The sequence below is a fragment of the Acomys russatus genome, chromosome 10 (genome assembly GCF_903995435.1).
Source record: "Acomys russatus chromosome 10, mAcoRus1.1, whole genome shotgun sequence".
NCBI lineage: Eukaryota > Metazoa > Chordata > Mammalia > Rodentia > Muridae > Acomys > Acomys russatus.
The window spans coordinates 4,027,319-4,039,320 of NC_067146.1; the positions used below are offsets into that span (position 1 = coordinate 4,027,319).

Genomic DNA, 12,002 nt, shown 5'->3' on the forward strand with positions numbered 1-12,002 from the left:
AAAAGTGGAACTAAAGATTGGGAAACAATGCTGGGTAAGGCAGCAAATACCTGTAACCCCAGCATCTCAAGACTCAAGCTAAGGCTGGAGAGGTGGCTCCATAGGGCTAAAAACACTGACTGTTCTTCCAAGAACTTGGTTCTATCCCTAGCACAGCGACATGGTGGCTAAAAGCCATCTGGAACTCCAGTTATAAGATTTGATACCCTCTTGTGACCCTCTCCAGAACCAGGCATGCATGTGGTACACGGTCATACATGCAGACAAAATACTCATAAAATCAAAACGAATCTTAAAAATAAAAGTCTCGGGCTGCAGGATCTCATCACAGAGAGACAAACAAATTTAAAAAAATAAAATAGGGCGATGGCAGGAGGGAGGAAAGAGGCAAGGAAGGAGGGAAGAGAAGTATAGAAGTACAGCCACACCTAGTGAAGCGTTCCTGCAATCAGCATTTGAAAAGCTGAAACAGGAAGACTGCAAATTTGAGGCCAGCAATCAGCTGGTGTCATCATCGCTGGGCCACATCCCCCGTACCCAAAGGTGAAACTAAACCAGCTAACGAACAGCAGTGTAATTATCTACTGCACCAGATTGAGCCTTAGTTTTATATACAAAATCTAAAATGACTGAGTCAACCTTTTTTTTTTTTTTTGGCCAATAACCTGCATATGTATGAAACAAAGTATATGAACAATAATCTTGCATAATATCCCAAACTAAAAATGCTAATACATTTATCAAATCAAGATTTCGAAGGATTTTTATAAAGATTTAAAAGGACTGGTATAGAGTACCTAAAATTTAAATAAAGTCATTCCTTATAATTACAAAAATTTATAAATAATTGGGCTATGAGCAGAAAAATCACAGAAGTTCTAAAACTAGTTTAAAAGGCTGTGGGCCAAGATGTGGTGACATGGGGGGCAGAGGCAGGAAGATCTTTGTTCATGTGACCCTGATCTACACAGTCAGCTCCAGGGCTACACTGTGAAATCCTGTCTCAAGCAGCTACACAGAGCATGCCATAAACCTAGCACTTGGGAAGCTAAAGTAGAATGATCTAACTGCAAGACTCATACTACGTAAGACTACCTTAAAAAAAAAAAAAAAAGCTAAGGAACTGTTTAGAATATTTGCTTCTGTCCTTCAGTTCCCAGCACCTATGTCAGGCGTGCACAACAGCCTGTAACTCTAGCTCCAAGGGATATGACACCTCCAGGTACCTGAATACACCTGACGTGCATATACAAAGAAATATACAACATCCTAAATTAAACAAGTAACTAAACAAAAATGTTTACAATATGGCAGGACTGAGATAAATCTGTGTGATCTAAAACTAATTTTAAAACTATCATCTACAATCTCTTTTAACAAATCTATTTCTGGTTTTTAATTAGATTAATTTGATTGATAATTAACCTTACATCTTGAGTTTTCTCTTCTGACTGCATCTTGTTTGTTTTTAGAGACAGGGTTTCTCTGTGTAGCCCTGGCTGTCCTCAAACTCAAGAGATTTATTTACCTGCCTCTGCCTCCCAGTGTTGGGATTAAAGGCTGAGCCACCATGCTCAACTTCTGTTTCTTTGTGACTTTTTTTTTTTTTTTTTTTTTTTGCATGTTTTAGTCTTAAGATATATGGTCTCAATTACTCATCTCTCAAAATGTGCTTCTTACTTAGGTAAGGATTTGCTCATAAACAAAAAAAAAATTTAATTCCATTATTATTCTTGTGTGTGCATGGTTCACATACATGTGTGTAGTTGGAGGGCGTCATAGGATACCTGTGAAGGTCGAAGAACAACCTTGTGGAGTCTGTTCCCTCCCTTTCCCTTTACATGGGTTCTGAGGATGGAACTCTCACTGCCAAGCTTGCACAGCAAGTGCTTCTCTACCCAGAAAGACATCTTTGCCAGACCAGGGTTTGCTTTTAAGGCCAGACTTCTGGAATTGGGGACTCAGCTCAGTAATAGAGCACTTACTTAGCAAATGGGCCCTGAGTTGGTCCTCAGTAAAAAACAAAAATCGAAGGCAGCTGAGCTCAGTGACTCACACCTGTAATCTCAGCACTTGGGGAGGCAAAGGCAGGCAGATCTCATGAGTTTGAGACCAACCCAGTCTACAAAGAGAGTCCAGTACAGCCAAGGCTACAGGAAACCCTGTCTTGAAAATGGATTAAATTTTTAAAAAAAGAAAGAAAAAGAAACCAAACCTAAGACAACCAGTTTTAAGAGATTTTTACTTTACTTGTATCCTTCTAAAGTTAGCTATAAGATGTATCCCCATTTCAAGATTTTCAGTGTCAACTTCATTTCTGCAGGGATTAGAAGGACACCAGGTTTTACAAGAGTTTCTCTAAATTCCAGATTAGTTTTCTCTCTCCATACCACCATGACAAAGTATCTGCTTTGACATGGTATCAGGCATGTCACCAAAAAAAAAAAAAAAAGCAAACCCCAAAAGAAACTCCCAACAACTGCCAGCCCTTGTGCAGGCAATGCAAGGGAAGCCTTGGCTAACAATTTCCATGACTAGTCTAACTAATTACAAGCCACTACAGAAGAAACAATAGAAGCACACAGAATAGGAAACAACTCTACAGAGCCTCTGCCCCTCTTAAGCTCCACCCTGACACCATGCAAACAGAGCACTAGTGCTTCAGAGTCCAAGTGATCCCACACTGGCTGCTGTTGGTGGTACTTCTTTATAAATGAAGTTAATGAAACAAAGTAAAATGTTTCATTTACTCTGATTTCAAGTGACTAAGTCAAGGAAAAGTTTCTTTAAAAATTACAGAACTTACTTTAGTAAATTCTCCACAAGTTTATTCCAGGTACCATTATTAACAGACATTCAGATCATAAATGGCAAAAATTCAGCTCTACATTTTATGTTCTCCATTTCAAACTCATTTCTCCAACAGTTCTTGCCCAATTATCTCTGATCCTAGTAACTCCTCTTTAAAATTCAACAACATTCTAGCTGGGCATGGTGGCACACGCCTTTAATCCCAGCACTTGGGAGGAAGAGGCAGTCGAATCACTGTGAGTTTGAGGCCAGCCTGGTCTACACAGCGAGTGTCCAGGATAGCCACGGCTACTCTGTTAAGCTTTTAGTTTACCTTCTGAAAGTCAATGGATGTTATCACTCCAAATAGACTCTAAGCTTCCTAAAAACCAAAAATGGTCTCTTTGTTTTACCCTCAACAAATAGACCATGTTTTGCGCTATCCATGTTTCCCAAGTCATGACTACTAAATATACTTGGTTTACATAAGCAATTCTAAGAACTTAAGGAGTGAAACATGGATATAAAACAAATGTACATGGATGTATGATTTAATGATGTCATTTTCTGATTCAGAAAATAAAAATATCTTAAGAGACTCACTATGGGAGTTTAACAGAACATGTTAACCATTAAAAACCATAATCTGGAGCTAGAGGGGCTCAGGCGTTCAGAGAACCCGGGAGCTTTCCCAGGACCCCGCTGAATTACTTTGTTTAGATTAAGAGTATCAGAAAAGACCTGCATCCCTTACATTGGTTACTACTGATAACTTAAATTTGTAATAATAGATTTCCTTACTGGATTTCCTTACAGAAGTAGTTGTCTTGTTTCATATTTTTCCTCATTCTTCTATTGGTTTTGTTGCTGTTTTCTTCTGGTGCTGGAGACTGACCGTAGGGCCTTACACATGCTAAGCAAATACTTTACCGCTGAGACACATCCCAGGTTCTCTACTATTTTTGGTGGTGGTTGGCTTTTGTTTTTTGAGACAGGATCTGATGTTTCAAACTGGTAATCTTGGCCAGTCGTGGTGGTGCTCACCTGTAATCCTAGCACTCGGGAGGCAGAGGCAGGCAGATCTGTGTGAGTTTGAGGCCAGCCTGGTCTACAAATAGAGTCCAGGACAACCGAGGCCACACAGAGAAACCCTTTCTCGAAAAGGCGGCGGCAGCAACAACAACAATAACAACAAAAAACCCAAACCAAACCAACCAACCAACAACAAGCTAGCAAAAAAACAAACAAACAAAAACCTGGTAACCTTGAACTTGCTCTGGCATTCATCCTCCTCCTATGTTCTGGGATCATAGACGTAAATCAGGAACCTGAGTTCAGTGCTGTTTTTGTTTTTTCTTTCTCCTTTTTTATCCCCTTCTCTCTACTTTACTTATTTTTATCAAAAAATGTATATATTGGGATGGTTCCTCTACAGATTTTGGGATTCAGGTGGCTTTTATTGCCACTTCCTCCTGAAGAGGAGCATCCTTCTATATAAGCCTTGCTTTTCTGCTTGTAGGCGCACAGTGAGAGGAAAATACAGGAGTACTGTTTGTGCATGGCCAAAGACTGGGATGATTTCCTAGCATCTTGGGCTTTCCATACCCATGCAGTAAGAATTGGTGCTCTGCATCAGGTACTTTTCCGTATTTCCTCTTCTCTTCTGGAGAGGGAGGGATAAAGGAAATCTTTTGCAAGGGCATGTTCTCACAGGGAGGTGGTCACTGTCCCTTGGAAAGGCCCCCATCCCTTATTTTCAATTGGCAGATGATCTGATCCTTTAACTTTTAAATGTGCTGAAATTATGAGTAACTTCCCTTCAGAGATACTCCTAGTGGTGGGACACAATTAGGGCCTAAGTATTGACAGAAATATCCGGCAAATGAGAATGAAGATTGCCAGATTACTTTTATTTCATAAGCATGGGGTACTTTTAACCACAGATGTCCAAATAAGTGGTTTCTTCTTTAGTGAAATTGAGGATATCTCCGAAACATAAAAAAGTATCAAGACACATGCAATAAGAAACATCTTTATCATTTCCTAATAGGAAATACAGTTCAAAGTCTAAATACCTAAGTCTGGTGTGGTGGCCTATATGTGGAATTGAACTGCAACACTTTGTCAGCCTGAAGACAGAATATAAAGTTACAGGACAGCTTGAGCTGCATATTGAGACTTTGTCTCAAATAAAAGAGCCTGAAAAAAGTTCCAAGTATAAACTGAGTGTGGTAGCCCACGCCTTTAATCCCAGCACTTGGGAGGCAGAGGCAGGTGGATCTCTGTGAGTTCGAGGCCAGCCTGGTCTACAGAGCCAACAGCTAGAATTGTTAAACAGAGAAACCCTGTCATGAAAATACAAAGAAAAGGCAAGAAATGTTACTTGTGGGAAGTTCAGCACTTGAGTTAAGACTGTGACAGATTAACAGATAATAAACTAATTCTTTCGTGTGTATTTCCATTTTAAATTTTATTTTGTTTATAATCCTGATTGCAGGAATTATAGACATGCACCAGTATGCATAGTTTTTAAATATTTTCTGCTGTACTAACCCATTTATAATCTATAGTAAATCTCTCATCTGTAGAATACTGTGGCACTTTCCACAATTAAATCATTTGTTTTCATCCTGGCACCGTGGCACATGCCTGTAACCCCAGCACTCAAGAGAGGCAGAGGCAGATCCGGGATTGAGTTCAAGACCAGCCTGGTCTGCAAAGCAAGTCCAGAATAGCTAAGGCCATAAAGAGAAACACTTGAAAAATCAAGCCATGGCCAGCCTGGTCTACAAAGAGAATTCCAGTATAGCCAGGGATATTAATTACACAGAGAAACCTTCTCTCAAAAAAACCAAACAAAACATTTGCATTCTTAAATTATGCATAGGAAGTTCAAAATATAACGAGCAAGATGTTCATGGTTTGTGCTTTAGAAAACCGTGTTGCCTAACAGGGTGGTTGGTGGTAAGCTCTGCGTGTTAATTAAGCCAGTAGTGTTTTCTGTGTTTTGTCTGTTTTCACTTTGTTCTGCCAATGTTATCTTTTAAGAGTACTTGTTATGTTTATACTTTACCTAAATTACCGTTATTCACATCTGAATGTCTTTCATTCTTTTGACATTTTTAGAATTAGTGTAAGAAAATGCAAGAAGACAAGTAGAATTTTTAAATTAATAATGAGTGTAAAGAAGTAAGATTATAGGTGTGCGCTAACATTGCTTTTACTTTTCTTTAGTATTCTGTATGCCCCCATTCTCCTTCCTTTTATAATTTGACTGTTGTGGGGGTTTTTTTTTGTTTTGTTTTGTTTTTATTTATTATGTATACAGAGCTCTGCCTGCATGTACACCTGCACGCCAGAAGAGGGCACCAGATCTCATTGTAGATGGTTGTGAGCCACCATGTGGTTGCTGGGAATTGAACTCAGGACTCTGGAAGAGCAGTCAGTGCTTTTAACCCCTGAACCGTGTGCGTGCGTGCGTGCGTGTTTTTAAGACTTATTTATTTATTCTGCCCACATATGTGCCTGCATGCCAGAAGAGGGCACCAGATCTCATTGTAGATGGTTGTGAGCCACCATGTGGTTTCTGAGGGTTGAACTCAGGACCCTTTGGAAGACAGTGCTCTTAACCTCGGAGCCATCCCTCCAGCCCCACTGTTGTATTTTTTAGAACTTATTTATTTCAATTTACTTTTTTACTATTTTATGTCTTGTGTTTTGTAACACATGCATTTCTGATGCCCAAGGAGGTGAGCTTCCGTGTGGGTGCTGGAAATTAAACGTGGAGCCTTTGTAAGAGAACAAGTGCTTTTAACCACTGAGCCAACTCTCCAGTCTATGTGTAGCCCAGGCTGGCCTTGAACTCACGATCCTTCTGCCTTCTCCTTTAGCAGATCCTACTGGGTTATAGTAACTTCTTTATGCCCTCTTCTGCCATTGGTCTCTTTTTTCTTCTCAACCCATCCTACTGTGTTAATGTTCATGATTTTGAAACAGATTTTTTCCCCCTTGGACTCACAGAGATCTTCCTCCCTTTGCCTTCTACAGTGCTGGGGTTACAGGCATGTGCCACTGCACCTGGCTTAAGATTTTTTTTTTAACACGTCTTGTTTGTGTCCAAATAGTCACATTCTTCTTGCTCCAGAGTAATTTTTGCATTTTACTAGTTTTTACTAGAAAATTATGAGCCAACAAAACAGGTTCTTTATTCTTTAACAAATGTTGAATGATCATATTGAGCATACAAGATAACGAGCGCCTGTGAAGTAGTGGCCCCTGTTACAGGTCTAAGGGGTATAACAGTAATTAAAAATTGTCTCCATGAATTTATCATCTCGGTTTAGTTAGTATACATAAGTAACTATATTATTATCTTCAAAGTGCTTTCATAAACATCTTATTTGGTCCATGTAACAATCTGGAAGTATTTAAGAAATTAAATGGATTTTAAGGATCAGATGGCTGATAGGAGGTAAATAGGGACTTTCCCCCCCCCTCTTGTTTCTTTCTTTTGTTTCTAAACTTGGTTCAAATGCCCAGTATAACATCCGTTTTTTCTCTATTTACAAGTATTCGTATTTTTTGTTTGGTTCTTTATTTTTTTCAAGACAGGGTTTCCTCTGTGTACCTTGGCTGTTTGGGAACTCATTCTGTAGACCAGGCTAGCCTTGATTCACCTGCCTCTGCCTCCCAAGTGCTGAGATTAAAGGATACACAGAGAAACCCTGCCTTGAAAAACCAAAAACCAAACAAATAAAAAAGGTAATTTGACAAAAGGGGGGAAAAAAAAAACTTCATTTTTCTAGCACACTAGTAATAAGAAAATTCAATAACCACGTACAGTTCCAGAAAGGACATCATGGGGGCAACAGTTGAGAAGGTGGCTCTTGCATACTCTGTCATCGCTGAATTTGATTCGTTGACGAGTGGTATCTCCTGTAATATAGAAAAGTTAATAATATTCAAGGTTAGACAACTAGACAGTGTTTATTTTTTGAAAGTCGTAGTTATCACTAGCTTTTGTTGTGTGGCTATCTATCTATCTATCTTTCGATATATATATATATATACACACTTATAAATCAACCCAGGAGGGATTAGTTTTTTAAATACCACCCTATAGAAAAACTATTTTAGACAACATGCAGTTGCAGTATATATACTGCAAATGTAATTCAAATAAATAGTCAAAGTGGGAAAGCAAAGCATTCTGTTAAATAAAAGTACTTCAGAAAAGCACAGGATTTTAGAGCAGGAATGGACTTTATAGGTTATCAAGTCCAACTCCTTTATACTGCAGATGAGGAAAAATGAGGCTCCAAGAGGTTAAGCAACTTGCAGCAGACCCACCAAGAGTTTCTACTGGTAAACAATGGTCTCTTCTTGACAGTAAGTACTAATTTATTTTATAATTATTTACATTAATTGAAAAACATAAAAGTAATCTTGCAAACATTGCATACACACTGCGAATCCCCACTGAACCCCAGACGCCATTTCTTCCACTATTTTGTTCCAGCTGAAGTGTCTCCCTTTTGCTGCTGGGAGGAGTTAGAGGGCAGAATAAGGTGTTTAAGAGCGTACAAACCTGGAAGAAGGACTTACACACCAGTCAACAAAGGCACATTGCCTAAACGAAATGTTACTTTAATACCTCCAAAGATTCCATACTTCCAAGTTTCATATGGTCTGTGCTATATTGCCAAACCAGGCAAAATAAAATACATTCTGTGCTCATTTAAAAAAAAAAAAAAAAAAAAGCACAACTCCTAAGCAACAGAAGCAACCAACCTGCTTATCAAATGTAGCTATTTACTCAAAAGGTTAAACAATCTAGGAAAAGGAAAGGTAGCTAGCTAGAGTAACAAAATACAAATGTTAGTTACAACTATTTTGCTTAGAATTTCTGAAGAAATAAAAGAAAAACTCACAGGGTTGTTTCCTTTGTGCAGAATGATAAGTCCTAAAAAAAGGTAGTTTAGCCTTAAACTGGTATCACTGATAAACGAAAACCTACTGGTGAATTACTGAAGCAAAACTGTTCAAATAAACCAAAAGAGATTGTAAACACCTTTGAAGTTCACATTATACCTAGAGCGCTCCAAACATTTCAACTAGGAAGTAATTCTTAAATTCTGTATTTTCATGTGTAAATAATAAAATAAAAAAGTTTAAACTTTACCCCTTTTAAGTAGTCATATTGAAGAGCTTAACTTAATTCAACTAAACACTGTGGGGTAAGATTTTGTTCAAATTGTTTTAACTTGGTTAAGAAGATTTAACGATATTCTGATTTGCAACTAGGACGTTTTTAAGAAAGATAATATTGCTAAAATCATAGCTTCAGAGCAGTTCAACAATAGGTTTTCTGAGGCTAGTCTCTAATAGGTTATTTGTGACACAATTTGGAGTAATTCATTTAGTGTTCGAGCCTGCTACTATAATGTAGGTCACTTTGATGGCCTTTTCTTTCCTTTTAAACACAACTGCTTCTGTTCCACATTCATTAACACATCTGAAAAGTTAGTGATAACTCACGGCTCGGCGAATGCGGGGCCTTTCTGAAACTCCCTTGCAGATTGAAGTAGGCAGGCATAGATACATTGAACCTTTACAAATAAAACAAGGGGCCAGATTGTTCAGTTTGTATAGAATAGACTCTGCCAGCAATTTCAATACAGCACCTAGAAGTACATGTTGACTGTGAAGATTCTTGTATATGAAAACAAAAGTGAACAAAATCAGAGTGTTCGCTTGTTTTGTGTTTTTACAATAGTGACTTAACAAGCCCAGAGAAAATTGTGACTTAAGATAACTAAAGCCCAAGAAGACTAGAGATCTACAGAGGAATGTTTCTTTAAAGTATGTTTCAATGAAGACTAGTGAGTGCCTCAAGCTCATATCATAACCAAACTACCAGAAGCTCACACCAGAAAGCAAAAAAATACAGAAGCTTTTTGATCCTAGAAAGACTTTGTTTCAAACTGTACTATGATTATGTTAACTTTAAAATGATACATGTTTTAGGAGGTGGGGAGCACTTACAAATCTAGGAATCGCCCTGCTCTAGCTATCTAAGCTTTTTGGTAATGAAGAGATAGTGGCAGCTCAATCAACTGTAAAACATGGATCACCGGTCTTATAATAAAGTTAAAATTTACGTAAGTTTCATTTATCAAACATCTCATCTAAAAGGGTGCCCATTTTTGCTTAAGAAATTGCATCAAGGCCTGTATTCTCAGCACTTGGAGCAGGAGAGGCAGAGGCAAGCAGATCTCTGTGAGTTCAAGGCTAGCCTAGTCTACAAAGCAAATCCAGGCCAGCCAAGGCTACATAAGAGAAATCCTGTCTTGGGCGGGTAGGGAAGAAGAACTGCATTACTAAGTATAATAACAAAATATACATGCCCTGAAGACACTATCAGATAACATGAATAATTACAAATAAACAATAACAGTAGCCCCTGGTAAACTTTAAAATAATGAAGGAATCATCTTCTATATATGCAAAAAAATTATCTAAAATACCTCACTGCATGAACATTTGATAACTGTAGCAAAAATATCAAAGACAGCTTTCAGATATATTAGCCATTATCAAAATATTTTAATGAAATATTAAAACTAGTACAAGATAAAAATAATACTCTTGAAAGGGACTTGCAAGTGGGGATCTGTCCATTGATATTTTAAAAGTTCTACTTAGGAAGACTTTGTCGTTAAATTTTTAAATGAATTTGGCTACAAAATTACAAAATTGTTCAGCATTTTAATAAAGTTGGGCTTATAATAAGTATAATTTAGCTATACAATATTAAAACAGAAAAGCTTGTGATTTTTATTTCTGTCACAATATCTGGCCCAAACCATGCTTTTCAAAAAGAAACCAGGTAAATAGAGGGGGGGGGGGGGGGGGGAAGACTACAAATAGGGACTAAATATGAAAAAAATATCTCTATAATATAAACTCAACATGCTATATATGTTTCCTAATCACTGGATTCTAAAAAAACAAAACAAAAAATCTGGGTTAATTCCCCTAATAAATTCTCATACCCATTTAAAAACTAGTAAATAATGGGGGAAATTGCCTGTCAATCATACTGGATCTTAATCATTAGAATCAAAACAATTAATGACTCTATCTTCTATGCTACAAAATGGAGTAAGAAAGCTTAAAACAAACATTCTGCTCCCAAGGAGCTACATTTCCACTAGAGAAATAGAACATATAAGAAACAGTAACACAGAATAATTCCAGTGCCAAAGGAGTGTTTTGAACATACCAGAACTACCAACAAAAAAAGGTTGGTGAAACTGGGAAAGGCTTCATGGAGTAAGTAGAAGCCAAAATCTGGACACTACAGATAAGACTCAGAGGAAAAAGGAGCATTCAAGACCACCAGCACAGTAGTATCTCTGATAAAGTTTACAAAAGCTTGAAGGTTTAGGGAACAAGAAGTAAACAGGGTTAACTCTGGCACACAGTTGAGTATATGTCTAAGAACAAGCAAATTGGAGCCAGGGTACAATTTTTAGAGGGTGAAATTTGATGTCTTAAACCTTTCTTCAAACCGTATTTATTGTGTATAAATAAAATTTAATAAATTTTTAAACAAGGCAGCAATGCTTTAGAATAAGGAACCAGATCTTGTTTTTTAGTTTTAAGGCAGGTCTTATGTAGCTCAAGTTATCGTTGAACTCACTATAAAAACCCGCCTGTGTTCTGATGCTCCTGCTTCTCCCTCCCAAGTGCTGGGATGATGCACAGGACTGCACCACCAGGTCCAGTGAGGAATCTTATCTAGAATTTTGAGTGGCCACAAATTTTTCATTTAAACAGAAGCACCAAAACCAACTATCTTCAAAATTAAAACTTCATTGCCTTCTTTTGTTCATTGCCTTCTTGGGTGTCATAAGTTGTAACATTTGAGAACACTTGGGTAACAAGTATACAATAAAAACTGAAATGCATACTATGTAACTCTAGTTACTGAACCTAAGGTGGTACTGAAGCATCAATTTCCCTCCAGCCTCCTCTAAAACAGGGTTCCTATTCACACTACTCAAATACTGCTCTGAAAATTCCCTGCAATGCCCAATATGAAATTATGATCCTACTACCTGATATAAATTTTACTAGCAGCACATAAAACCTTAGCCTAAGTGGTATCTGACATTGTACACATGCATGCTATTTTCCCAAAACCAACC

The 12,002-nt window shown here is 37.7% G+C and overlaps 1 protein-coding gene across 14 annotated transcripts in view; it reads right to left on the bottom strand.

The window, feature by feature from the left end:
• Luc7l2 (LUC7 like 2, pre-mRNA splicing factor) overlaps positions 1-12,002 on the bottom strand; it is a 53,221-nt gene that overhangs the window by 26,078 nt on the left and 15,141 nt on the right. For 8 of the 14 annotated variants that reach the window (XM_051151706.1, XM_051151700.1, XM_051151693.1 and 5 more), the window contains 2 exons: positions 9,328-9,398; positions 7,631-7,725 (listed from right to left, as the gene is read on the bottom strand). In XM_051151706.1, coding sequence (XP_051007663.1) covers positions 7,631-7,725; positions 9,328-9,398 — 166 coding nt within the window. The remainder of the gene's footprint in view (positions 1-7,630; positions 7,726-9,327; positions 9,399-12,002) is intronic. The other 6 variants (XM_051151701.1, XM_051151698.1, XM_051151703.1 and 3 more) reach the window with 1 other exon arrangement.